General features: G+C 36.2%; 5 protein-coding genes across 6 annotated transcripts; 3 read left to right on the top strand and 2 right to left on the bottom strand.

The window, feature by feature from the left end:
* Positions 1–932: 932 nt before the first annotated feature.
* Positions 933–5,132, bottom strand: LOC132188698 (GLABRA2 expression modulator-like). 2 transcript variants are annotated; one of them, XM_059603225.1, is made up of 5 exons: positions 4,685–5,132; positions 4,498–4,599; positions 2,864–3,135; positions 1,420–1,487; positions 933–1,334 (listed from the first exon to the last, which is right to left on the bottom strand). In XM_059603225.1, exons 1-5 carry the CDS (start codon positions 5,034–5,036, stop codon positions 1,277–1,279), a joined length of 852 nt encoding a protein of 283 aa, XP_059459208.1. In that variant the 5' UTR covers positions 5,037–5,132; the 3' UTR covers positions 933–1,276. The 2 variants fall into 2 exon arrangements, with proteins under 2 accessions (XP_059459208.1, XP_059459207.1); XM_059603224.1 differs by having other exon boundaries at positions 933–1,487; positions 4,685–5,129.
* Positions 5,133–6,294: 1,162 nt separating this feature from the next.
* Positions 6,295–8,268, bottom strand: LOC132187431 (uncharacterized). The gene is made up of 6 exons (XM_059601742.1): positions 7,871–8,268; positions 7,680–7,778; positions 7,546–7,587; positions 7,245–7,389; positions 6,835–6,936; positions 6,295–6,517 (listed from the first exon to the last, which is right to left on the bottom strand). Exons 1-6 carry the CDS (start codon positions 8,084–8,086, stop codon positions 6,447–6,449), a joined length of 675 nt encoding a protein of 224 aa, XP_059457725.1. The 5' UTR covers positions 8,087–8,268; the 3' UTR covers positions 6,295–6,446.
* A 1,907-nt stretch (positions 8,269–10,175) lies between these two features.
* Positions 10,176–13,367, top strand: LOC132187432 (bet1-like protein At4g14600). The gene is made up of 4 exons (XM_059601743.1): positions 10,176–10,272; positions 10,366–10,489; positions 12,253–12,309; positions 12,680–13,367. Exons 1-4 carry the CDS (start codon positions 10,250–10,252, stop codon positions 12,839–12,841), a joined length of 366 nt encoding a protein of 121 aa, XP_059457726.1. The 5' UTR covers positions 10,176–10,249; the 3' UTR covers positions 12,842–13,367.
* A 3,841-nt stretch (positions 13,368–17,208) lies between these two features.
* On the top strand, positions 17,209–18,111 carry LOC132188333 (classical arabinogalactan protein 4-like). Its single transcript, XM_059602754.1, has one exon. It carries the CDS (start codon positions 17,349–17,351, stop codon positions 17,796–17,798), a length of 450 nt encoding a protein of 149 aa, XP_059458737.1. The 5' UTR covers positions 17,209–17,348; the 3' UTR covers positions 17,799–18,111.
* Positions 18,112–22,124: 4,013 nt separating this feature from the next.
* LOC132187657 (protein DETOXIFICATION 27-like) lies at positions 22,125–26,555 on the top strand. Its single transcript, XM_059602046.1, has 8 exons — positions 22,125–22,505; positions 22,595–23,136; positions 23,314–23,400; positions 24,035–24,091; positions 25,222–25,460; positions 25,566–25,684; positions 26,097–26,186; positions 26,302–26,555. Exons 1-8 carry the CDS (start codon positions 22,203–22,205, stop codon positions 26,350–26,352), a joined length of 1,488 nt encoding a protein of 495 aa, XP_059458029.1. The 5' UTR covers positions 22,125–22,202; the 3' UTR covers positions 26,353–26,555.
* The last annotated feature ends 1,289 nt before the right edge of the window (positions 26,556–27,844 follow it).

Here is a 27,844-nt window from a genome sequence, read left to right as displayed (position 1 = left end):
AATAAAGTTTTCCTTCAAATTGAGTTAGAAGAAATTCATTTAATCTAATCCATTAACCAGACGTTTGTTCTTAAAGCTTGAGAATCACATACTCTAAAAATATATGTATGCTTAATTGATTGAATTAGCCTCGAACCCAATTTGAAAGAATTACGTGTGGCTGAGCTAACACATCGCTAGCGCCATCATTTTCAAATTGGCAACAGAGAACACTAATTGCCTGTAATGTCAAGCACGAACTTTAGTAAATTTGGTAACAGATTTTCAAAGATAAGGCCTTTATTCAGTGGGGACTAACTCCTTTTTTTTTTTTTTTTTGGGCATAATGACAGATAACAAACAACCTCTCTACAATTGATCTGGAATAGACAAGATTTTATTGATACCACGCAATCAAATCAAAAGGATTAGATAAGAGTATAAAAGTTGATTATAGAAAGAGTTGAGTAATAAAATTTGGTTATATATTATTATAAATTTGGATTGAGTTGGAGTCCAGATCCATTAAATCTGGACTGTTAGGGTCGAGTCACGTGTCCCTCAAAACATAATTTTAATTAATAGAGGCTAAATGGTTAAATAGAGAAGTGCAAAGTATCCATTGGTGTCTTCTTCCTTCCAAATTTCTTCAATTTCAGTGCATTGCAAAATTGGTTTTTTCTTTTATTTTTTTAATCGTAACTTTCCAGAGGACCAGAGCAGAATAAGCTTTGGAAGGATGTGGTACCCTCCAGAAAAACAAAAAATCCAAAGAGGGAAAGTGTAACTATCCCACCCATCCATCCTCCACCCCCCACACACAACCCCCCCTTCCTTTTCTCTACTATCCTCTCCATCCATCCATACCCATTTTTTGCATGTGTGAAAGAGTATTGGGGCTCCTCTGGATTTTTGCCAAAAGAAAAGCAAAGAACAGAAAAATCAACATAAGGTTTCAATATGTGGAATTCAGTAGCAACTATTATGTGAAAAGAAAAAGATTATTAAAAATCACATTTTTATCTCACAACTATTCCACGATGCTGACGTAACAGTCCAAAGTACCACTATATGGACCATATGACCAAGAAACAAGAGCAAAAATACCTTTGTAGTTGTCCTCCCAAAACATACCAAGACCTAAACTCTACAGTTACTTTGTTTCATTAACAAAGAAATATCAAGAATTCTCAAATAAATAAATGTAGCAATCTATGCCCCCAAAACAGCAAATAATAAAATTATCTAATCTATTAGCTTATGAGTTACATGAAGCAGAGTGTACAGTAAAACGAAACTATGAGCCCCAAAAACAGGTATCATGCAGATTGTAAGTTGCTGGCTTCCAAAGCTTCCTGTAGGAATTTCGTAGCAGCGTTGTAGTTTAAGAAGCCCAGGAACCAAAATTCATGGTTATCAACAGAAATGACCTGAACGTACTTTTCAGTAGGGTTGGCTCTGCTTGATGAAGGATTAACAGCTTTAAGCTGGTGTAATGGGATAACTACCTATTGACATCACAGAGGAAATAGGCAAAAATTGTCAGAAATTATTGCAGAAAACTCAAAAGCAAATAAGTTTAACGGAGACAAATTCCAGCTTGATGTCTAACAATTCAGAAAAGAATGATTCCAACTATACACTGGTTTATGGAAAACAAAAACATTAAAATTAAGTCTGATGAAAATTAATATTACAAGCGAAAAAAAGTTCATTGATTCAATCACTTCTACTCGCTAAAAGAAGCAATCACCCACATTAACACAAACACAGGGCATGATTGCCATAAATATTAGCGCTACAGTTAGCAAAAGTCTTTTCCCATTATCCAAGATGACTTGAACAAAACTTGATTGTAACAAACCTACGTTTTCACCAGGAATGAAGCCAGAATCTACCTTGAGTGGGGCAATAAACAGGTCAATCATATAGAGAATTCAAAAAATAAAGACCTCTTGAATGGCTAAAGAAAGTACCGCATGAGCCTTACTTCACAGCAACATATATTCCCCAAAGCAAACACCCCAGAGATACTATCATAACATTAATACCTTGCGTAATTAAAAATGTAAACAGAAAACAAGGTAGGATGTGAGTAATTGTTGTACATATGCCATAACAGCTCATGAGGATAATATTAATTAACTTAAAATCATTTAGAAGATGCCAAACTTCTTTCACTAGCATTATAAGTCATTAAAAACAGTACTCCTACTTGTGGAATTGACCCCGCCGTTGTCAAATGTTCAACCCTAACAATGTTGGCAAGACTCATCTGGCGCATCACCATCAAGTTGGCAGTCAGCAAAAAGCTCCTCTTCAAGTGTCTAATAATGAACGCTGATTCAAAAGCTCAAGTACAAGCTACATTCAGAGGACTTGGGGATAGCAAGGGGGCAATGACCCCCTTCCCACCCAAAGTCCTTTATGTTTGTATGTTCATTGAATAACACACACTAGTTAGACTTGGGCCCAGGATTCCCTGGCACCTCCAATGTTTAGCATATTGAATATAAACCCCATCCAAGTAAATAGTCTATTTAATCCCTTCACCCCGCCCCCCGGTTCCGATCATTCACAAAATTGAAATTTCCTAGTCCAATCCGGGCTAATTATACAATCAAATAGATAAGTCGCCAAAATAATTAGCTTTGACCAAAAAAAAAAAGGTCCAACAGTATTCAAATGCATTGACAATCAATATGCTATTAATCAAGATGAAACTTCAATCTTATAGGTAAAAGTGAAAAATAAAAAGGAAAGAAAGCTATACAACCTGACCCCTCAGTTACCATATCAAGTATATACGATTCATACAAATGTATCTTTGTTCTGATAAGTATCATACAAATGTACCTTTTTGATAGGTAACATACAAATGTACCTTATAATAGCTCCATTCAGTTTGGCCATTGACGGTATATGAAAGAGGATTATCGCTACAAAACGCAAGCTTTGCTGTAGATACATATAAAACTCCCATGACTGGACCAGCAGATGTGGATAAGTAACATGCGTATGAATCCTGAAGTTGCTCTTCAGGAACAGTCTCAAAAGTTTGCCGGAAAATTTTCTCATAACCACCTTCTGCTAGGACCTTTGTTCCCTGTGCAATTCTTCCCATTGCAGCATCAGCAAAACTAGGGCCGGTTTTCACTATTTTAATACAAAAGGAGGTCACTTTAGTACTACTAAAAAAGAGCAGTCACTAGTAATATCATGTATGACAACTGCAAAATGGTTTTGAAAAAAGTAAAAGCAAAAAAGTATAATCAAGCTATATAGAAACAAAGAAAGACAGAGATCATCTCATTTTTTCAGCACCAAAACTATGCAAATAACTCCGCATTTAATCCTTTATAAGAAGAAGATATCATGGTTTGGTAGAAAAAAAGTGAGTACAGATGGTTTGGTCATGTCCAAACGGGAACAATAACTACACTACATATTGTTCTGGTTGAAGAAAAGTACATGGACCAAGATTAAAAGAAGAGGCATGGTGTCCTAAAAGTCTAATAAAAAAAGATAATAACTAAAAGACAAGGATCTTCACTTTTTAATTACAAAACTGTGTGACAACCACCTCAATAACTCACTTTAAGATCTATGACTACATAGAAACACAGAATCTACATGAAAGAATTAAATCCTAAATAGCTTATAATCATATCTTAATCAATTGCTTTTTTTTTTTTTAATGAAGTTCAAGGTAGGGCCCCTTTGGGACTCATCATTGTCGGTAAACCTCGGATACACAATCCTACTTGCAAGAACCATGTATCAGGTAATTGAGGAGACTAAAACAGCCGACCTCGTGGTATTACATCAAACGAGTGACCATTCGAGCTAACACTCATGGGCATTTTTACTAATTTTGACAGCGTCAAATCAAACCTCCTTATTTTGAAATTTATAATCATACATTGCTTAGAATTTTGAATAAATATAAGTTTTGCTAGCTAAGAAATTACAAGGCATCTTATCAGAGGAGCTTCATAGTTTGGGTTGATAATATCAACAATCTTGGAAAAAGGTAGTATATTGGAGCAGCCTGTAATCAACAATTAAAATACAAGTTGAGAGGCCATAGGAATCTCTTTGGGTGATGAACATTTGAAGAGCTCATTTTACTGTTCATTCATGTGGCCAGTTGTGTGAAGGATCTTCCTCAGAACTCTGATCATTAACATTTTCATTATTTTCTTGCATCTGCCTCTTACACAGAAATAACATCGACCAACTAAATAGATCAAACAAACGCCAGCCCTAACAACCAGATCACAATCTTTTGATAATAATCCCCCAAAACCATCAAACCCGGACCATTCACTTTATCCCCAACAAATGAACTATACAAGAAACTGCAATCCCCCCATCCACGAATAGAATCAAAAGCACTAAAGTTAACTACATGCATGGAGAAACCAATCAAATAACTTAACTATGCAGCTAATTCAGCAGAAAATCAAAGGGCAACGTCTTTGTAACATCAAATCTGATAAAACCTAATAAACTTACGGTGCTGCCAAGTGTTTCCGGCGAGATCTTCAGCCTTCCTAGTGGTTTCCCCGACCTTCTTTCCCCACCTCCCCAGCACATTCCGTACAGTATCCACCGTATCTGCCCCAAAAAAATCATATAGAAATTCCATCAATACCGAATGATGTACGTATACAAATACATATAGAAACAGAGAATACTTTACCCTTGAAGGAGAAGGAAGAGGAGGGCACAGGGGACGAAGACACGTAGGGGCTGGATCCGCTGGGGTAGGACATGGCGGGCGATTCCGTCACCAGTTCGGGGCTCCAGCTCACCGATTTCCTCGAACTGGGCGACGCCACTCGGGTCGTGGATGGCTCTGTCTGCGTCTGAGCCTGGGTCTGGGTTTGTTCCTCAGTCTGACTCTGGTTCTGAGACTCCGATCCAATCACCAAACTTGTCCACTTCCCATCCCCATTCGCCGCATGACCGGCCTCTTTCGGATCCAGTTTCGGGTCCGTTTCCTGCCCCGAGGCTCGAGTGGCTTGCTCTGTGGCCGGCTTCGGCTGTTCCATTTTCTCGGTGGCGCGTGGGGTATCCTTTTTTTGGGAGGGGGGATGTTTCTTAATCTGGAATTTTTCGATTTGAATGCTTTGTGTTTTTCTTTTCTTCTTTTTCTTTCAGAGTTTGAAATTCGTGGACTTTTGGATTAGAAAACGGGTATTACCGGTAAGGACGGTAAATGGCCTTAGAAATGTATGGCTGTTTTTTAGCGCGAAGAATGGGTTGGGGGCCCAATCCATGAGGCGCTTGTGTTGGAATTCTCCAATCTTGATTTTACTAAACAAATACAGGCCCCCAAATATCATGTTCGATGGGAATGGAAATTGGGCCAATTTAGCGCTTAAAACTTTACATTGTGCTCCACCAGTATTAAAAGTTAAAACAATCCGATACGCTTCATTGTCCATGTTCACCTTCAAAACTTATGTGCCTAATCAATACATCATAAGCTGCTCAAGAATTGATGAAATACAAAAGGTTAAGCTTTTAAATTTATTTCATGCTAGGCTGGCCCAATCTTATGCCCATACTCCAAATTAGAACCCACTATAACACATTACCTACCAGTCAATTGTCACTTCGAGTTTTAATATCCTTTTACAATTTGGTCTCAAAAGTTTAATTAAGTAGATTTAGGTCTAATCATGTCATATCAATTAGTCTATTTGGACTCATGAGTATAAGGAAGAACAGGGAGTGATGCAGAAATTTGACCAAGTCAGAGGACATCACATGATCAATAGTTCTGATTATCTGCCACATGGTCGGTTTTTTTTTTTTTTTTTTTTTTGATGTGATTGTTTCGGTTACGATTGTGGTTGAAGTTGTCTTTCGAGTGAAGTCCTTTGAGCATTTGGTGTATATTGGGTTGAATTCCTCTGAACGTTGATGATTGAAATCATCTATGGATTGAAGTCTGTTAATGGTTACAACGTTCTACATGAAGCTGATTAACGCTAGCGACAACCGGGGTCTTTCACGAAGTCCGTAGAAGAATTGTATTGGGAATCTTTGATATTTTATCCTTCGTTTTCTTCTTTATCTTTTATATCTTTTATATATATTATCTTTTAACTTAAGTAAATTTATTAAGAGTGTGTTTTCTCTTTTTGAGATGTAATTCATTTATATTGTTCTTCTGTTGTGTTGCGTCAAGGAGTCTATACAACCTTTTTCATTCTATGTACAAAGAACTGAAGAAGGCAACTAAATATAATTGCTAGAATTTGATATCAAGAGAAAAAACAGAGATCCTCTGCAACTCAAATGTAAAGCTAACTAGTAACGAATATCTTTGTTTATTAGAGTTAACCATTGTTGACCATTGACGGCAGAAAGTATTATACAAATTTAAGAAGAAGAATACGAATATGCTTCATGAGAATCCTAGGCAATAAAGCAGCCTTCCCAGCTAAGCAGATCTATTCTTCGTGTCCCGGCACCACTTGAATCTTCTCAATGAACTTGAGCAATGTTTCCTCGGCCTTATCATCTGCACAAAAAAACAAATCTAGTATTAGATCTTCATTTTTCATTCTTGAAATCATATCCACAGGTCATTATATTGAAGGATTTAGAGAGCGGGCAATGAGGCTGCCTTATTGCATTGCAATGGGTAGTCTCGTCTGAGAGCTTGTCTGAGCTTCACCTGCTCTGATAAGTGTTCAGATAGCTTGGGCTCTGTCGGCTTAGGCTAATCCAAACACCTATCAAACTAAGTGAGATTTGGTAACCCGGCATCCATACATATTAGGCAAAATGAAAATGTGGAGGGTATGCATGTGGCAGAAATTGAGTAATACTACTAACCAAGTTTAGGAATAGTGTGACCCTTGGTGTGATGAATTACAACAGGGTCCACGAATGATTCCAGTAGAACAGTCCCATCTTCCTTATTGAAGTCTTTCTCCCCTACAGCACAAGAGACAAATAACAGAAAATGAGATGTTTCGTGGATGAATTATCTAAACCCACATATAATTGGGAAAGATTAATTAAGGCTCATTTGCATATGCTCACCAGCTACACTTCATTATCCCTCATTGTTATGGCCAATAGGTAATATCCCAAATTGGGTTTTTTTTTTTTTCCTGTTCCCCATTGGCCTATATTCTCAAAAATCTTTGGCAGAGAATTAGGAGATAAAATCATGGAGTTCTTGCAGCAGCAAAGGTGTCTATAATAAAATATGCAGAGGGCATTATGAGACTTCAAATTACCTATGAAGTGGAGAGATGGGCACTTGATGGGAGATGAAAGAGCGTTAGCAGCCAGCTTAGGCGCCCCAAACTTGGATCCTCCAAACTTAGCCCCTGATATTATTATCAGAAACTTTATCTTTGGTACCTTAGTAAGAGCCACACCCTACAATTCACACACCATTGTTTCACTTTAGTTACCCTTATTAATTCTCCTCCGCCTCATCACAAAGACTTAATTGGTAGAAAACATTAATAAGAACATAAGAAAATGCTACCAAAAGGATGCCTTAAAGAAATTGAACATAAAAGTTTCTTCTACCTCTTCTTGCATTCCCGGCAATAAAGCTGCTAACATTCCTCCCTGAAATCCATTTATCAGTTTAAAAACAATAAACAAATTAGAGATGGTAAAATCATAGTGAAAGGTAAGAAATTTGTTATCAGGAATCGCACCATGGAGAAGCCCAGTACACCGTCAAAAGGACCATGCTTTAACATGTAATCTTCCATGTATGCAAGACATTCTTCAAAATTCGTATACTCGGTATAATCCTAAAACAAAACAACCATTGTAAGTTACTAAAACGTACTCTGTTTTCACTGCGAAAAAGAAGAAACAATAGTATATGGGAAAGATGTAAAACCTCGTTGGCTTGGAACCACTCATAGTAGGGAGGGTCGTAAATTCCTTCCACATCGGACTTTCCTTCAGCAGGAAACGGGGCGTCGAGGAAGACAAGGTCCAGCTTTTCGAGCACGGTTTGGGGCAATCTTCCTGCCAATTTCTTGAGAATTTCACCGCTTGTTCTGAAGCCATGGAGGCACAGAATTCTGGGTTTTCTCTGGGTTTGGTTCTCCATGATCAGTAGAAGACTATTTTCTTTCTAGCTTTCAAGATGGGATATAAGCTATAGCCTATAGCACTAATTTCTTCCCAGCTGCAACACAAGAAAGAAGTAGTTTCTGCCTTGGCCCTGTCCTATCATCTATTTAATGGGGGTTCGTCAACAAAAGAGTGCTTATATTTTTTGGTCAAAACCAACCAGTTCTTTTCTTCTTTTAAAAGCCTACCAGCAAACTCTTCTGACTTCAGTGGAAGTCCGCAGGTCCCTCTTGCCGGCTCAGCACGAAGGTGGGTGGGTGGCTCGAGAACGATTGCAACTTTGTCTTTTTCCTTCACCAACCCACTTTTCTTCTGCACCAACTCTGAACCTTCAAACAATCCTAGCTTATAATGAGATCAAATCCGGCGTCATACAAGTGGATTTGGTACTGCTTATGTTCTCCAACTTAAGGCGGGCTTGTTAGATGTTTAGCTCTCTTCTACAGATTCTCAACTTGGGAAATCGTAAAATTCAGATTAATGGCTCCTTTTGTTAACGTTTTTTACAGGGTAATTTTTGTTTGAAAAAAGTGTTTTAAGTGTGATATAAAGGTGAAATTAATTGTAATTATTTTGGATTTGTGTTAATATTTTTTTATTTTAAATAGAAAAAACAAAAGCAAAAATATTATCAAACAAAACCATTACTGTCGATGATTTTTTCACGTGGTGTAAACGATGAAATTGATGACAAATCAATCCATTCATGATTATGCAAGGTGTACGGGGTACCTCATATCAACCCCGCTCAGCCCACCAAGCCCAAATGGGCCTTGAAGGAAGTCCATTAACTTCCCAGCCACAAAAATCCTAAGGGGGTGCATTGCAGAGAATTATTGCCCACCTAATCACCTTTGATTGAATTAGGTAAGGACCGTAAGGTCATATTGGTCTTCAAGTGAAAGCTTAATTGGTTGGAGCCAATCTGAAATGGACACTAATTCGATTTTTTTTTCTTCCTCCTTATGAGGACATATAAAAATAATAATAATAATAATAATAATAATAAAAAGGTAAAGTCATATTGTAAGCCAAAAAAAAATTGTGTTTTACCATACCACACTATAACGGTAGTAGGTGGCATATAATGAAATATCAGTTAGTGATATGCAGTACACTGGCGTGCATGAACAGTCAGTGTTAGATTTATTTATTTATTATTGTTTAAATTATTATTTAATTATATTTTATAATTAAATGACACTGGTGTGTATGATTGTTCATGCACGCCAGTGTACTGTAGATCACTGCTCATGAAATACCAAATACCTTGCTAGTTCTGTGTCCACCAAAAAATGACACATGGAAAGAGGTGTGCTAGGCTAATGATCAGTCACCAAATTAACATTGAGTATTACTCATTCAATAGCAGGACACTTGGCACAATCCATGAAGGCAGAGAAGATGAGCTAATACTTCGCTTCTTATCTCATTGATTAGAGAAATGAATGGGGTTAATAATTTACTTATTTTTTTTTTTATAAATTTAATACATCAATTAATAAATTTGTGAGGTATAATATTGACTTATGTGAAGTTTAAATAAGTTCACAAATCTAATAGTTAATTTATAAAATTATATGTGAAAAATATAGACAAAATATTGATACCAATATTTTTTTCATTGTTTATACACACCTATCTATACGCACCTATCTATAAGCAAGACCACTAACTTGGTTACTTGGGCAAATGTATTTTTTGAAACATGGCATCTCAAACCAATCCTAAATTAGTTCAATTTTTAAATAATAATTGAATGGCTAGTTGTGATTATCACGTTAAGATTGTAAGATTAAAATATAATTTTTAGCATAAAAAAAAAAAATTCCGCCCTATCAGGCTGAAAAACAAACGTCAAAACCCACCTAAGCAACAACTCTCGCAACGACGTAACCAAAGACTCGTCCAACCCGAATAAAAAAAAAAAAACTCCTCCAACCCCAGGCCCAAAAAAAGATGGCGCCCAATTTGATCCGGGTGGGTCGAATGGGTTGGGTAGTGGACCAAATACCCAAATTGGGTCATCTTGCACCAAACCGATAATTATAAAATGTTGAGCACTCTCCTCGGCCATCGCATCCTACAAAGATACGTCCTGGATTCCCTCAAATTCCGCACCCAATTCCTCTCACTCCCAATGGCAAATCCTTACCGATCAAGGTACCCAAATTCCTTTTTCGCAGGTTCTCTCATTTTGTATCTCTCACTCTCATGTAAACATATACATTGAAACTGGGGTAATGTGTTGCGCAGCGAAGGTCTTAGTGCGAGACAGGGCGCTAATTCGGATGAAATCCAACTGAGGATTGATCCAGTGCATGGAGACCTCGACGAGGAGATCTCGGGTCTTCATTCACAAGTCAGACGTCTTAAAAGTGTACGCTTTCTAATTCTCTTGCTATTTCGGATCTGGTTTGGAATTCGTTGTTTTAGTTAGGGATATGGAGCTCGTGTGCTGAATTGTTTGATTTTGTGCAATCTGAGTCATGGGTTTGAGTATGGTTTGGTGAGGCTAATCATTGAAATGTGTTTGACCTGTATAGAAGAAGTTCTGATTCTACTAGCTTGTGTTTTATGCTGTTTGGGACCTCGCACTAGAACTATGAAATTGAAAGAAGAACACGAAATGCAATAATAACTGGTATAAGATTATTTATGACTAATGAGTGAGTGATCAAGTTGATAAAAAATGTCTCGGTGACTATTGCGGAATCTAAAGTGATCGTTGAGTAGGAAAAATATAGGATGTTGTAAAGCCAAGATCATGAGTTGGGTGTGTCCAATACAGGCCGGTGGAAGGGGAGAATGATGTTTTGCTATCAAAATGCTAGTACCAAATTGGTTTTCGCCAAAAATCGTCCTATCACTGTGCCTCCTGAGGTTTGTAGTCGACCCAGGATGGAAGAAAAGGAGAGAGAAAGAGACCCCATTATAAGGAGAAAAATAGAGACAACGCTCTAAGAAACCGTTGAAGCAATGAACACAGAACATAGGAAGATTAAATTTGTAAATTGATTAATCCAACAGTGTATTTTTTGCTACGATCCTGAGTGCTCTACATGGCTTACATACAATATAAGCTCTTGGGCACATTTCTTTTCCAAGCCAGTTTTCAAATGTGACTTCTATTTAAAGTTTGTATCATTTGGTATCAGAGTCAACCATCACATCGAGTATGGCATCGGACACAGCTTGTCAAGTATGGAATCGAAGAGGTTGCAGCTTTGTGGTCGAGTCCGGAGGGGGTGACCCTATGGGCTGGATTAAAATGTTTTAGTACTAAGTATGGACATAGTGTTAAGTTGTTGAATACTGATAAATGAGTAGAGTCGCCAAAAGAAAAAAAATGGCTACCATTGGGTCAATTTCAATAAAATGGGCCGCTATGGACGTCGGCTACTAAACGTGGTGGTATGTTATAATCTTAAGTGTCCCATATAGTTGAAATAGAATATAAGCTATTTGGCACCTTCTGTTTGCAAGCTTTATAGATTAGATTCATTTTGGATATACCACCTCTGCCATTTTAGAACATATTATCCTGAAACATTTTGATCACGAAGTATCTCTCTACTGTTAAGTTGTTTTTTGACTCTCATTTCTTCTCATCCTTTGGCTCATCTTTTAAATCACAACTGTCTTTAGTAGAGGCTGTTGCATTGTGGCTCATCAGTGCAGTTATTAACTTTGGGACCAAAATGTTGCCCCAAGAATTGAATGATCGGTCATGTCTAGCATTTGGTTTTCAAAAACATAGAATCTGTAATTGTATGTTCATAGGAATTCACATCGTTCTTGTTGCTTCTGGTCAAGTGGTTTCCTGTTAAAATGGCTGTTTGGGAAAGTGAAACGGGTTCTTTTAGAGTACTTCTTGTACACCCTTTGCTGACTCACCTATATTCTTTTTTTAAATTGATTAAGCCACCAGCCATAGTGGGGAGGCCACGGGACTATCTTCCATCAACCCAGTAGTGTCGTCTGGATTGAAAATTAAGCCTACCTTGTGTTCAAAAAAGAAAAGAAGAAAAAAAAAGAAAAGTCCTACTACCTCTACATTGCAATTTTTGTTTTAATTTCAAGTCTCATTTCAATTCTTCTCCCCTCAGTTTTGTGAACTCTTATTCATATATTACTTTGCAGGTAGCTCAAGAGATTGAAGCAGAAACAAAAATTCAGAATGATATCCTCTCTGATTTGGTAAATTTATTGCTCGAACCTTATATGTCCTTAAAATCTAATATCCTGTGGGCATCCAGAGTCTTCGCGTGCCTTAATTGAGATTATCACTGAAGCTTGTTTTCTGACTTGTCTCACGGATGCATGAGCTTTCATCTTTTGCATTGGAACTTTTTTTTCCTGAGCCATTTACACTAGTGCTTGCTGTTAAGGAAATACACACACAGACACACGTGCACATACGCAGGGTGCACACGCCCTCACTCACACGCGTGCACACACAAAAAAAAAAAAAAAAAAATCTGAAGTCCACTTAAAACAATCTGCCATTTTGTTGAAGGGATGAACATGTTGCATCATGACAAATTGCTTCTTCTGGTTTTTACAACAGCAAATGGCAATAAGTCAAGCTGGGGCAGGGGTGAAAAATGGCATGAAGAGGTTGAATAGAACCATCACCCAGCAGAGCTCAAATCATATCTTGCAAGTGATTGTTTTTGGACTACTTTGTTTCAGTATAGTCTACCTATGGTCCAAGCTAGTTAGAAGGTGAGGACCTAGTTTACTCCAAAAGAGAGGAGCTGCCATTCATGAATTAGAAGGGTCTTCTGTGGTCATCAACGTAATATCCAGGTGTTATGATACAAGTTGTATCGTAAATCCTTCTTTGTAGTTATAGTTGTGACTTGTGAAGCTCTTTTTGACGAAAGGTTTGAGATTTTTTTTCTCCCATGCGCAATATATGCATGTTTTCAATATTCTCCAACATTCTCACATTATGCTTTGAGCCACATCTAAAGCGAAAGGCTGAGAATACATTTATATGTATATGGAGCCTTGTCTCTGTTCACCTTTTGGTTATTTTTAGGATACCATGGTATTGTTAATTTGATCCCTAAAGAAGGGAATCCTTACTTTTGTAGGAATGACTTTCATATCATGAATAGATTTTTTCTACTTTGGAAATATGCACGCCATGATGAATGTCAACAATGTGACGCTGCTAATGTATGATTTGAATCTTTTTATTTAAGAATTGGGCATCTAATACAAGGCGTGATCGGAGGATGTTATCATTTTTTCTAGTTCAATGAACATGTTGAGCTACACCTGTTGGAGTGGTCATGTCATCAAATAATATTTTTCTTACTTCTTATTTTGATCAACTTAAAAATATTTTTAGTTGACTAAGAAAAATAATATTCATGAGGCGTAAAATAGTTTACCTCTCTCTCATACCCCAAGAAGGCAATTGTGAGAGGACCCTTTATGTGGCTTACTTGACTGAGCAGGTTTCAAACTACCCAAACATCTATCCGAAGAGATGGGCTTCATAAGGGTTATATCACAATTGTATGCTCAAGTTGCAAGTAAACATGGCAGTCAATTACACCAGATCTCAATTCTATCTTTTAAAGATTTTTCTTCTTCTCACACACTCATTTTTACTGCTTCTCCAATATTTTGACATTTTTTCATACAAATTGAATCAAACGTTGGACAATGTTTTTTTAACCATTTGCAGGGTTGCAACATAAACAACGAAAAAAACCACTTTTTTCAAAAAAAAAAAAAAAACAAAACAAAAAACATAACAAAACAATTTAAGCCGAAAACATTTTCAAATGGGTCTTTATTGTTGTCTCCACATATTTGAGGGCCCCTGACTATAAATTCTTGAAAGGGGTTGCAACTTGCAATACCACATGGTTTTGAATTTCAAGCCCTCTTGAATGATTCACTTGCATGGATGAATCTCAAACTGAATAGATTAATTAACACTAAGAATTTGTCTCGGATTGAATAGGTCTATTTAGTTTTGTGTTTTTTTGTTTTTTTCTATTCAAATATGGGAAAACTGAGGAGGGTAATAGGTCTATTTAGTTTAGTTATCAGTCTCACTCTAACGCGTCAGCTCCTCTTAAGGACAAGAAGTTTTTCGATGCAGGTTGACAATTTGTTATGCCTCAAGTCTGAAGCAAAGCCATTGTTGGCAGTACGTATGCAATGTACTGTCTTATGCACACCGTAGACCCAAGATAAACTGAAGCCTCAATTTTTTTTACACTAAATGCTACATCGATTAGTGTAGCTTTCCAAGCAAATTAATTATTATGAATAATTATTATTTATCAGAATTGCTGTCATTAGGGTAGGCAATTGTGAAAACACCATATAAAATTTACCTATTTCAAACAGATACTCAAAAGAATTTGAAACATCATAGAGATTCTTTTCACAATTATTTGTTTAAATTGGCTGGTAATTCGAATATATAAATGCTGAAAATTAAGATGATTAATAATATGAAAAAACTATGTCGTAATTAGTGCCGAGGTCGTACATGGAAGATGAAGAGAAAAGGCAGTTTGTCAGTAGCTGGTGACATTTTCTTGTTTGTAGAGCTGTAGCGTGTAGCCATCAGTGGCAACAGAGTCTTCCCACCAGCTCAGCATTACCCAATGGAAAATGATTTTTTGAGGAAAGTTTTCTTAAACCAATTTTCAAGACACCGTTCACCAAACGTCAGCTGTGACTTTCGAGGATGGTCTTGAAAATTTCCCCATCAACTTGGTGATTACAGAAGAATCTTCGAGAAAAATTATAATATTTTAAGTTTTAACATTACAATTAGCTTCTTACAATTGACCCTGTTCCACGGACTACTAGGTCATCAGCAACAATGATTATTATTGATTGTCCATTTGCGATTTTACGCGTGTGGTTTGCCTTCGAACCCCTACTTGATCACCGTGTTGCGGAATTCTAGGATAACATCATTGGGGTCCCAATTACAGTGTGTGTTTTCCTTCCTTCTTTACTAGTAATGATACACCTAAATTTTTTATGTCCAGATTATTATTAAATTTGTGATTAATTATTATTAAATTTTGATCAAATAATAATTTTAATAAATATATCATTCTTAAAAAAATTCAATAGAAATACAAAAAATAATTTTAAAATTACTCATTCTTACTTGTTTTTGGACCATAAAAAGCTTCCCGTTGGAATGGACCTATTCCTATTCCTTGTGAATAATAATTATAAAGCAAATGAATAATTCTCGGCCCCTCCTCCCCAGATTCATCACCAATTGTAGCCTGTCACAAGAGATGATTTTGATGAGGCTTATTTGGTCCGATCTGCTTGAGCTGATAAATTTTATTGAAACTTTTAATTGGCATTTGGGTAACTATGGTAAGAGATCTCGATCCCTTTCTCCTCTCTAACAAAAAAGAAAAAGAAAGAAAAGTAATAAGGTATCCAAGAATATAGTCATTTTATAATATAGATAGTGTTATGCGATATATATATATAGTCATGATTCTAAGAACGCCGGCGTGCATGACTGTTCATGCACGCCAGGCTTCTTTTTCCTTTTCTTTTTTATTTTTTTAATAATTAAAATAATAAAATTTTATTATTTTATTATAATATTATTATTTCAGCCTGGCGTGCATCACACCGGACGTAATGTTTAACATCACCCATATATATATATATATATATATAGACATGTCATTTAAATTACTTACACTGTTACATATAACAACATTAAATATTGATCATAATTTTTTTTTTTTTCAAGTGAAATGGATCATTCTCCTAATTCTAAACTTTCTAATTTTATGTTGTCGTACCGATTACAATCACAGGTACCCGGAGACAGTTTCAAACAAACCTTAATGATTTAAGGAACATTTTTCAGCGTCTATTATATACAAGGACAACAAAAGTCATTTACGCCAATACAATTCATATATATGAGATTAATTCTATATTGTTAGAGCATCGTTTTCCTTTGTTAAATTTAAAATTGTGGAATGCCATGTTCTCAAAAGTTCACCAATCACCATGATCAATTTTTCTATGCCAGCTTTTGCCAGTTCGATCGATGGTGTACTGCATCATTCAAGTAAACATATAATAATATGAATAACCATTTCTATATTCTTCATCGGATGCCTAATTCTGCTTCACGTTCTTCAACTCTCCTTTCCTTTTGAATATTCAGGCTGGCTGCAGACATATGCATATGTTTCGAGACAACATATTAAAAACGAACATGTTAGTTGTTTTCCATTTGCAACGGTTACATCCATTATTTTTTCCTTCTCTCTCCCCAATTATCTTATACCAAACGGCTATCAATTACCAGCTCACAGATAATCTAATCGAATATATATATATATAAAAACAAAGCCATCATCTTCTACGGGGTGGCCAATCAAAAGCTCCTCATCCAAGCCACAGTAAACTCGACACGTGTGCTGGACCCCATTTTTGACTTGGTCCCTTGATGACTTCTATCAGGATCAAATGATGGAATGGGCAAGTGCCACGTGTTCGGGTTGGGCTAAAGAGATTATACGGTCTGACTGTTCGCACTCTAGAGTAGCGTGGAAGGTTGGAAACTCTCAAGGGGCATTCTAGTAATACCGACCGACCACGCCAATAGTTGTTGAAAGGCCAACGCGGAAGCCAGAGTGTGAAGGCCAAGTCCCCGCAATTTTTATATTGGGCAAACGTTGTGCACGCAAGTGGCCAAGACAAGGACGTTTGACTCACCCTTAGCTAGCGACACATGTGCAATTTGAATGGTATCATGGTAATTAGAAGTCACATAAAGGACAAATCTAGTACATAAAAAATGACTTAAGTTCCTAATATAACCCTTCCTTGGACAGGTGTCGAATCTGGGTTTGTTTGATTAGGTGCAGATTCTGTACCTGATCCTTGAAGAAAGTTCGACGAAGCGAGAAAGAAAGAGTGGGCCATTATTGATTATTTCACACCGGCAATAGTTTGATCCTCGTTAAAGAATAATATACATACATACTTGGGTTGGGTGCATGTATATATATATATATATCTCCTTGATACATGGTTTATGAGATTTAAAACGATTCCAGGAATCTTAAGCATTATTTGATTAACCGCTGTCCATCGGCCTCCTCTTTTTATATTCTCCCCTTACACTTTTGAGCTCCTCATCACTCTCAAACTCACAACTTTGCTTCCTCATCTTTCTGAAGCTCTCTCTCACACTTTGGAAAATGAAGATGGGTTTCTATGGCTTCCAAGTTTTGATGATCTTGGGTCTCTTGGCCACCTTTTGCATAGCCCAGGCTCCAGGGCCAGCACCAACCGCCTCACCACCCACAGCCACGCCACCCACTGCCACGCCACCCACCGCCACGCCACCCTCACCAGCTCCAACCCCATCACCACCTACATCTCCATCGCCAGCGCCGGCTCCGACCTCAAAGGCCCCGTCCCCTTCACCAACCAAAGCCCCTACCTCAGCTCCCACTCCTTCAGCGAAATCTCCTTCACCCGTGTCTCCTGCTCCCAAGAACTCTTCACCGCCGGCACCCAGTCCCGTTACCCCCTCATCCCAGCCACCGGCTGCTGATCAGACCCCCAGTGCCGCCTTCTCTCCTAGCAAAGCCGTTATTGCTGGAACCGCTCTTGTTGGAACTTTCTTCGCCGTGGTGCTGGCTTAGACTGGTTCTGGCTTTGTCCCACGTGGAGGCTCATCTCGGCTCTTACTAGATCTTATTTTTGATGCACGGATGAGATCTATTTGTTTCTCTTTCATGTTCATTTTTTTTTTCTTTTTTAATTTTCCGATATTTATTTTTGTTGCATTTGTCTCATTCCATATTGGGTTTTACTTAGGGTCGGATTTGTATGATGATGATGATGATGATGATTATTATTTGGAGATTCATTGCTTTCGTGTTGACACGTGTATCCATTTGTAGATGAGTCCGGTGTACATCAAATATTTGAATAAAACAGCTTGTCATTCTTTTCCCTGATCTGTTACGCATATATTTGTTTTCTTAATCGAAGTCTCCAATTTGGTACAACATTTCTCTTCCCTCTTTATGGAATTCCTCTTCTACGCTAAGTTTTCCCACAAAAGGCAACCTTTACTGAGCAAATACAATAAAAGGGCGGATTGCGTTGCCTTACATGATCATTATTAGTTTAGCATTACGCATGGGGAGAAAGAGATCAAATATGTTGCACTCATGTGATATTCCGTGAGCCCCCTCGGCTTTGGTACGTTGATGGGCCAAGGGTGTGGGCTTCCTTTCATTCCTCGGTGGCCAGATGGGTCTAAGCAGATCTCAGCCGCCAAGGCCCCTAAATTGGGTGAAAGAGACTGATCATGGGTAGAGGTCCCATAAACCCTTGGAAATAATTGGTCGCCGATGAGGCCCAAGTAGATCTTTTGGTTTTGTGCTTGACGTTGGCCCAAGAAACAAAAAGTCGCTCACCACCACCAATGCTCCACTAAATTGGGTCATGACTAAAGTTATTTGGAATTCATGTAACCTTCACAATGGTGCTCGATTGGGACAATAACTGATTAGCTGGGGTTCAGATACCGTGTTCGTTAAATTCTGTCCCCTCCCTCTCATATTGGGCTTTGCTTACCCCAATATCTTTATCCGATGGAGTTGAGAATGGTGGTTGGCCCAATCCGGTTTTAGCGATGGCATTGAGTGGAGGAAGAAGATATTATTTGCCTCCTACATTACTGGAAGCCAATTCTTTCCATTGCTTTCTAGACGAATTAATTAATGAAGGATTAAACAGTTGATAATTACATCAGTTTGTCGTGGGAGACAACGAAGGTTTGATTCCTTTCTCTGATGGGGTAGAGAATGGTACGTAGTTGTCCCAATCCGGACTCTAGGAAGAAGAATTATTTTGGGCTTTGCTTTCCATTATTATTTGAATCGTACAATCTACAGCTAATTTTTTTCCTGTATTTTCTTATTTCGCTGTAGATGAATGAACGTTTAAATAGTGGACAATCACATGACCAGTTTCGCGTGGAAGACAACCAAGATAATAAATATCATTCATTTCCTTTCCTTTTCAATGTTCATCAAACTTGCCCTTTTCTTTTGGGCCGGCTTGAAAGGAAAACATGATTAAGAGCTTTTATATGAGTAATTTTAAGTGATCTACTTATATCCCACTAAGAATAATGTGGCTATTAAAATTATCAATCGATCAAAATTTAATAATGATCAATCATAAGTTCAGTGGTGATTTTAATGGTCACATCATTTTTAGTAGGACACAAGTAGGCCACTTGGAATTACTCATTTGTCCTCAAGTGGTAGCTCAATCGACTGTGAACTACGCTTAATGAAGCAGAGGTCACTAGTTCGAATCCCCCTTTCTATTTCTTTGTGTAGACATGTCAAAAAAAGAATTACTCACTTTATATATATAGCATGCATTTAAGTTATGTGAAACAAATGCAATGGGTCGACCTGAGCACTGATACAGGTTACGCGGTGGGTGAGGCACGCCCATACAAAATTTTTTTTTTTTTTTTTTTTTTTTTTAAAAAAAAAAATTTTTTTGCACGCGGCGTGCCATGCACGCCGCGTGCTGTCTTCATTTACCCTTTGAGAAGTTGTCTAATCCCATACTTGACTTGATAGCTAATTCTTGTACCAAACTGATACAAATGTATATAAACATCATCAAAAATCAAAATTGTTGTGACATTTGTTGGGGGTTAAATAATTATAAAAAGAATAAATTGAAAGCCCTGTCAATTCTATCCATGAGAATGACTAAAATCTCATGGATAGAATCTTCAATCTTCAATCACAATCCTCAGTATTAGGGAAGAGCGAATTAAGTAAGAAAAGTGTAGTGCACGTAAAAGAGTTGAAGCGCTAATCATACATTGCTGGTTGACATCCACATGCTTGCATGCCGGAACCTAGTAATGTACGTACAATAATCTCTTTAATTATAATTACTATTTTTATTTTTTGAAAAACCTCTCTTTAATTATTTGAAGTGAAATGAAAGATGAATCTATTTATAGTCAAAATTATATTTTGTTTTATCTAATAGTATTTATGATACCACGTGATGAGTATGTTATCATGTCATTTAAACATTTTAATTAATGTAACATCATTTATACCGTTAAATAAAATAAAATAAAATCTTAATTATAAATAATGAGAATAACTTTTATAACGACGTGACATAAACTATACTTTTTGTGCTCACTAATAAACAATAAATACATCAACATATTACACCAAATCCTTCTGAAACGAAAATACTGGATCTTTACCCATTCTCTTCTCTTTCACCTAGGAAGACAAAATCCCCTAATTGCATTCAAGATCGAGAAAAGAAACGGCCACCGGCCTCCCTCTGCCGGATGCTGTCTAACGCCACCAATGGTTCCTTCGTAGCTGCTCGTGTACCAGTAAGTTCTGAGTATTCATTCTTTGGAGAGAGGATATTTTCTAAATTTTATTTAGTTCATTTTATCTTTTTCTTCAGTTTTTATCATATGGGTGTTTATTTTTTTGTTGGGCCATTTGATTCCCAGGATCAGTGAATTGAAATCGATCTTTGGATCTTTTTCTGATCTTAGATAATTTTTCAGGTATACATGATTCCAATCTTAAATTTATTTAATTTTTTAGGTATATATATATATATATATATATATATATATACGATAATATTCGCGTGTGAAGTCTCTTGATAAATCGATGTGAAGGGTAAAATTAAACTGGGCATTCGAACTATATATATGAACCCACATGATTTTTGGCCATTTACTGCATCAAGTAAACCCACATGATTTTGTATTCATCCCAAAAAAAACAAAAAACAAAAAGAAAAGACCTGATCTATATATACCAGATCCTTATAATTGAAAGAATTATGTGTACCACATAATTAAACCTCTTCATGACTAACGTTCCAAATTTCTCTTTCTATAAACATCTGCACATGCATTGATTATATATGGCAATACAACTAGACCATAAAATGGTACAGACAAAGTTAATTATCATACGGACAAAGTTCTTTCATTAATTATTCAAAAAAACAAATGAATCATCTGATTCGACACTCACACTTAAAGTGTAAAGTCTCTTTCTGCGAAATAAAGACACTCACAAGTCACATATGAAATGTGAAAAAGGCAAATAATTAAGTGTTAGGTGGCAAATCTGGCTAATATTATTAATTGATGCAGAAATGCAGCCAATTAATTAACTCCAAGTCCAAGATAAGGATTCTCTCCGTTTTGCTTTCATTTTACGATGAGAATTAATTAATTTTTATAAATTTATTTATTATTATATATTGAATATGTTACGACTTTATTTAAAAATTTTAAATAACATTAATTAAACTATATAAACAAATTTTGACGTACAGTAAAATAATTAATACACTAGCTCCTTAATTTCCAAATGAAATACAAAAATCATATTCACGTTATACAGCCACCCTTATTTGGTCAATTATAATGGCTATAATTGAATCAAAGTCCTTATTTGCTTTTAGTAATAATGAAAAAGAAAAATCAAACACGTAGAATACTAATTAATGTATCCGATATCCGTGCCAGCGCGAAACGATAAGAACCCTCGAATTATTTTTGTCTGTCTGAAGTAATCGACATGGCCTCTCGGGTTTACGCAAAGACCACTGGAATGAATGGTTGGGTGGAAGCATACAAAGAGTTGCGGTAAGCAGTGACACAACATGTCTGTATCATGACATGCAGTTTTGGTGCTGCAGAGATCAACCGCCATGCCTCAATCCAACTTAATTATCTTCTACAAAACGACGATAATTGATGCTCACGCGTGGTCTCACGACATCCCTTTTGTTCAATACATGATTTTTCTTTTTCTTTTTTTTTTTATTTATTTTTATTGACAAATTAAATAAGCAGATAAAAAATATTATTTAAAACACCACTATATATATATATATATATCAGACGCCAAGGCATATATCCCATGAAATTCATTTGAGCTCTCTGTCCGGCTAGCTGTTTGGATTTATCCCAATTAAGAGATTCATAAACAAGAAAGAGGAGAACGATGATGTCTAGAAGCGCGTCAGTAGAGGATGCGAAGGTTCCTTTACTGGATGATTGCGGTTCAGCCGTCAGATCAAAAGTTGGAAAAGATGATGATGATGATCAGGACCAAGATCTGGCACGGAGGGTTTGGATCGAGTCTAAGAAGCTGTGGCACATAGTGGGTCCTGCAATCTTCAGCCGCCTCGCCTCCTACTCCATGTTGATCATCACCCAAGCCTTTGCCGGCCACTTGGGTGACCTTGAGCTCGCTGCAATTTCCATTGCCAATAATGTTGTCGTCGGCTTCGACTTTGGCCTCTTGGTATTACTTCAATTTCTCATATATTAATTACATATTGTTAATTTAATTATTATTGATATAATATATGGTTTGTTTAATTTATTTATCAGCTGGGAATGGCAAACGCTTTAGAAACGCTATGTGGGCAAGCTTTTGGGGCTAAAAAGTACCACATGTTGGGTGTATACATGCAGCGATCGTGGATCGTTCTTTTCACGTGCTGCGTACTGCTTTTGCCTCTCTATCTCTTTGCCTCTCCGGTGCTGAAGCTGCTGGGACAGCCTTCAGAAGTGGCGGAGCTATCTGGGCGTGTGACAATGTGGATGATACCGCTTCATTTTAGCTTCGCATTTCAGTTCCCTCTCACGAGGTTCTTGCAGAGCCAGCTCAAAACTGCGGTGACTGCGTGGGTGTCTCTGGCGGCACTTGTGGTCCATGTCATTCTGAGTTGGCTGTTTGTGTTTAAGCTTCAACTTGGAGTTGTTGGAATTGCAGTTACTTTGAACTTTTCCTGGTGGGTTCTGGTCTTTGGGCTTCTGGGTTATGCTGTTTGCGGTGGTTGTCCTCTTACATGGACTGGTTTCTCCATTGAAGCATTTTCTCATCTCTGGGATTTTGTCAAACTTTCGGCTGCTTCCGGACTCATGCTTTGGTATCTCCCTAAACCCTTAATGTTATTGGATATCATATATCCTCCTATATATAAATTAAGCATCTACAGTCTACTTGCATTGCTTCCACTTTTCCCTTCATTTCCAAAGCTGATGATCACTGCTAATTACCATTTCTTTTTTACTTGACATTGTTTCTTTCTAATTCTAATTTGCAGCTTAGAGAATTGGTATTATAGAATACTGATATTGATGACTGGAAATCTACCGAATGCAGAAATTGCCGTGGATGCTTTGTCCATATGGTAATTAAATAACATCTTTTTATCAAGAGCACGATTTATATGTAATTGTAGATTAATGTTAATCTTTCACAACCATTTATCACCATTCCAATTTTCAGCCATTTGCTGTCTTGATTGAGGCAGCAATGTGAGAAAGCTTGTATGAATAAGTGGGTGGACTCTTCCTAATTTGTCTTGGACAAGTAGACCCTACAAGAGCTTTTTCTTATTTATTGTTCAAATTGTTACTAATTCAGTCACTAAAATTGTTAAAAATCTCTATTTATTTTTCATACTTATTTTATAGTGGCCGAATTCAATTAATTAAAAATAAAACAAAAAATAGTTTATATGAAAGCCACTTAAAGTATATCACATATTCACATCATTTTTTTTTTGTTTGACTTAACAAAATATATATGAATAAAAGTTTACAAAAATTATTTTCTAAATGATTAATTTAATTTAATTTGTCCGCTAAATCTTATTAGCCGTAAAGTTTTGAAAAGAATTTGCCTTTCACTTTCAGAAGGATACAATAATGTCTATAAGTGATTCCGTTCGATCACCATATGTATACAGCTGGCCATACTCTCTTATTGTTGAATAATCTTTAGCTAATGTGTGGACTCATATTATTTGTCTCGTTTGGCAGCATGGCAATAAATGGATGGGAGATGATGATTCCTCTTGCATTCTTTGCCGCAACCGGGTATTTCTTCTTCACATTTATTTGCATATATGCCTTTGGTTTCTCCTACTTTATTCATTTATTATATATCAACCTCTTTTTTTTTTTCGGTGGAGCCCATGCCCTTTTGGTGAACATCACTGTGCACCTCAACATAATTCCTCACCATATGCTCTAGTTAGCAACTAATTATGAACTCAAATAACAGAGGCGGTGCATGTCACGGGCAATTGTTCATAATTTGTGCATTTTACAGGAGAGTATTTTAATGAAACTCGCCTACCCAAATGGGATTAGGATCTACTGAAATTTTTAAGGAATTTTAGTTTCTGAAATTTCAGATCTAAGCAGTTTATTTTTTATCAAATGGTCATTGTTCTGCCACGTGTCTCACTACTAATAAAATAATAAATATATAAATGGGATTATGATTTACTTAAATTCTTAAAGAATTTCAGTTTCTGAAATTTCAGATCTAAGTAGTTCATTTTTCATCTAATAGTTTATATATTTATTATTTTATTAGTAATAAGATACGTGACAGAATAATGATCCTTAGATGAAAAATAGATAGCCTAAATCTAAAATTTCAGAAATTAAAATTTTTCAAAGAATTTAAGTGGATCCAGATCCATCCGAATGGGTGGACAAAATTGTTTAAAATTTGTTAAAAAAAAAAAATCTTTTATTATATTGTTAAAGATCAATTACAAAATATTATATATATATATATATATATATATATATATATTTGTTAAAGATCTCTATGGCGGTCACAAATATAGGATCAGTACGTGAATTGACTATAGGGATAGGATATATATATATATAGAGAGAGAGAGAGAGAGAGAGACCAAAGGGCCCCAGGCACCCAATAATGATTAACGTACGACAAAATAAAATGATAATAATGCAACAAGGAAGATGATGATGACGACCAGAATGACGATGACGACGAAGACGATGATATATATATTATATATATATAGTAGTTTACAATATTCAAACGTAAATTAATTTACATGTTCTTTTCTTCTTTTGAGGGCACGAATGAATTTGATTAGATGAATAGAGAGATGGAGAATTCCAGGTGCATGCACTAAAGCTTTGAGATCGATAATATAATAATAATAATAATAATAATAATACAGAGTGAGGGTCGCAAATGAGCTTGGAGCTGGCAATGGAAAAGGAGCCAAATTTGCTACGATAGTGTCGGTGGTAACATCAGTTATAATTGGTCTCTTCTTCTGGTTATTGATTATGATTTTCCACAATGAGTTTGCCTTGATCTTCTCTTCAAGCAAACCTGTCCTCCAAGAAGTCAACAAGCTTTCAGTCCTCCTAGCCTTCACTATTTTTCTCAATAGTGTTCAGCCAGTTCTCTCTGGTAATTAATGCTTCAATTCTTTCTTATATATATATACATTTTATTTTTTCATTAATATTCTTGAAGCTATATATATATATAATTTACTTATTTATTTTTGAGCAGGCGTGGCTGTGGGATCGGGATGGCAATCATATGTTGCCTACATAAACTTAGGTTGCTACTATCTCATTGGGGTGCCTCTCGGATTTTTCATGGGCTGGTTCTTCCATCAAGGAGTTATGGTGCGTGTGGTTTTATCATATATATATATATATATATATATTTCAAGTCACACAAATTAAGCTCGGCTCATTATCAAACTTTGGCCTTATATATATAGCCTACTCTATCTCTATGCTACCTAATGGATATCTCATGCATCATTGCGCCACATCCCAATCCCACATCAATTTCAACCTCGTCTAGTCACATACGACTACGAGAGCTGGAAACAAGATCAAAGAACTTCATTATAAACCCACTAATTAGTTTAAGATAGAGAAATTGTGATTTCAAACCCTTACTCCCACATGCAGTTTTATCCAATTTTAATTAAAATATTTCACATGTCACGTCTTCCTATATATAATTAAGCTTAAACTTTTGAAATAATTTGAAATTTAACAACATATATATGATAATAAACTTAATCAGGGAATTTGGGCTGGAATGATTTTTGGTGGGACAGCAGTTCAAACCTTGATATTGGCCATCATTACCATACGATGTGACTGGGAAAAAGAGGTAAAAAAAAAAAAAATCCCTCTAACCCTCTAAATTCCTGTGATTTTAATTACTTCTGCTTTCTATATGTACAGAATGATGAGCTCGTTTTGTTTCCTGTGCTTTGAAATTGCAGGCAGAGAAAGCTACGACGCACCTAATGAACTGGGCAGCGGACACAAATTAAGTAAGAAATGCCTCCTTGGTTGAGGCATGTCTTATTGGCATTACATTACATCATGGATTGGATCGATGGGCTCATAGGTTGAGTTTTCTGCCTTGTTTTACAATTCTCCTACTTCCAATGGCCTTTGAACTTTATTGGCATTAAAATGCCTCCTTGGTCCATTACTGAATGAAATTACAAGAGCACTATTGATTGTTTTTAAACTCCCATAGTATTATTCTAAAACATAAATCAATCTTCGTCTTTCTATTTTCTTGGAGGCGGCTACCTCGAATTAAGTCAATACTTTAACCAAATTCATTCATCAATTCCATAATTACCATGTAGCTAGTTCATCACATCCATTTAATTACAATCCCATTACAACAGAAATGATCCAAAATACGATCAGAAAATTAAGTTGTTCATTACATATCTAGCATAATCGAGCTAGGCAATATTGCGTAATAGGCAGAAAAATTGCGCATAACTTTGACTACAAATATCAGAATCCTAAGTTACTCACATATTGTCGGACATGATTAAGAGGGGATTGAGTTAGACAAACCGGTAAAGATTGCATATTATTTTTTCTTGAAAAGGAAAGTAGCGACCTAGCAGATCAATTATGTTAGTGTAGTTGGGAGCTCAGCCCTTTAGCAGACCAATCTTCAGCAGATCAATCTATGGATCAATTAAAATTCAAATATTATTAGTACTTATCACCAAACACGACACAAAAGTAGACAATAATGCAGCGGTTGTAGTGGATGACATTATGACAAATGACAATGCAGCACCTGCAGATATCAAGCAACTAAAGGGGTGTGTTTTGATAACCTTTTTTTATGCCTTTTACCCAAAAAGGAGAAGTGAGGGGAGCTTGTTTTATGCATTATGTTTTGATAACCTCCTTTTTTTTCTTCTTTTTTTGTTAGTCCTTTTAAAATTGATCTGAATTTTAAAAATTATTATTGAATTAAATTTAATAGTAAGCTTAAAGCCATATCAATTTTAAATAGATATAAGAAAGACTTATAATATTACTCATAAATGAGTGAGAATTTTAAAAGAAAAAATGTTAAGTTTACTACTAAAAAGAGGACAACTTTTAAAAAGGAGCAAAAAAAAAAAAAAAAAAAAGGGGTTAAAATCATTTGACCCGAAAAAGGAATTTTAAAAAAGATTATCAATCATAAGGCAGAGCAACACCATGTTCTTCAGCAGTCGCATGATCAGGCATTGATCAAGATAAACCAAGTATTCAAGCTCTTCAAAGTTCAGATTAGATGTAGGATTAGTGTCCTGCTGTCTTCAAATTGTAAAGTTATTATACTTTTGTATATGAATTGTAAATGAATACTAGTTTGAGTTATAATAATCCTTGTCAAAATCATTTAAAAAATGTGTTTTTTTTTTTTCTCGCATTTTTGTGTTTATCTTGCTATATTTTTACTGAATTGATGTGCTCGGTGCACCATTAATTAAAAAGAAATTTATTTTTTTTATTTTT

This window comes from Corylus avellana, chromosome ca7 (genome assembly GCF_901000735.1).
Source record: "Corylus avellana chromosome ca7, CavTom2PMs-1.0".
Lineage (NCBI taxonomy): Eukaryota > Viridiplantae > Streptophyta > Magnoliopsida > Fagales > Betulaceae > Corylus > Corylus avellana.
The sequence above is the reverse complement of the archived record's forward strand: the minus strand, read 5'-3'. Positions and strand labels throughout refer to the sequence as shown.

What these genes read in the sequence shown, in the direction of transcription:
- LOC132187431 (XM_059601742.1), bottom strand. Translation starts at nt 8,086, where the DNA reads ATGGAGAACCAAACCCAGAGAAAACCCAGAATTCTGTGCCTCCATGGC. An exon ending in TGCCGGGAATGCAAGAAGAG is followed by an intron (nt 7,390 to 7,545) that starts GTAGAAGAAACT and finishes TGTGAATTGTAG; the next exon opens with GGTGTGGCTCTTACTAAGGT. An exon ending in CCCATCTCTCCACTTCATAG is followed by an intron (nt 6,937 to 7,244) that starts GTAATTTGAAGT and finishes CTTGTGCTGTAG; the next exon opens with GGGAGAAAGACTTCAATAAG.
- LOC132187432 (XM_059601743.1), top strand. Translation starts at nt 10,250, where the DNA reads ATGGCAAATCCTTACCGATCAAG. An exon ending in AAGTCAGACGTCTTAAAAGT is followed by an intron (nt 10,490 to 12,252) that starts GTACGCTTTCTA and finishes ATTACTTTGCAG; the next exon opens with GTAGCTCAAGAGATTGAAGC. An exon ending in ATGATATCCTCTCTGATTTG is followed by an intron (nt 12,310 to 12,679) that starts GTAAATTTATTG and finishes TTTTTACAACAG; the next exon opens with CAAATGGCAATAAGTCAAGC.
- LOC132188698 (XM_059603224.1), bottom strand. Translation starts at nt 5,036, where the DNA reads ATGGAACAGCCGAAGCCGGCCACAGAGCAAGCCACTCGAGCCTCGGGG. An exon ending in CTCTTCCTTCTCCTTCAAGG is followed by an intron (nt 4,600 to 4,684) that starts GTAAAGTATTCT and finishes TTTTTGGGGCAG; the next exon opens with ATACGGTGGATACTGTACGG. An exon ending in CGGAAACACTTGGCAGCACC is followed by an intron (nt 3,136 to 4,497) that starts GTAAGTTTATTA and finishes GTATTAAAATAG; the next exon opens with TGAAAACCGGCCCTAGTTTT.
- LOC132187657 (XM_059602046.1), top strand. Translation starts at nt 22,203, where the DNA reads ATGATGTCTAGAAGCGCGTCAGTAGAGGATGCGAAGGTTCCTTTACTG. An exon ending in GTGGATGCTTTGTCCATATG is followed by an intron (nt 23,401 to 24,034) that starts GTAATTAAATAA and finishes CTCGTTTGGCAG; the next exon opens with CATGGCAATAAATGGATGGG. An exon ending in GCATTCTTTGCCGCAACCGG is followed by an intron (nt 24,092 to 25,221) that starts GTATTTCTTCTT and finishes ATAATAATACAG; the next exon opens with AGTGAGGGTCGCAAATGAGC.
- LOC132188333 (XM_059602754.1), top strand. Translation starts at nt 17,349, where the DNA reads ATGAAGATGGGTTTCTATGGCTTCCAAGTTTTGATGATCTTGGGTCTC.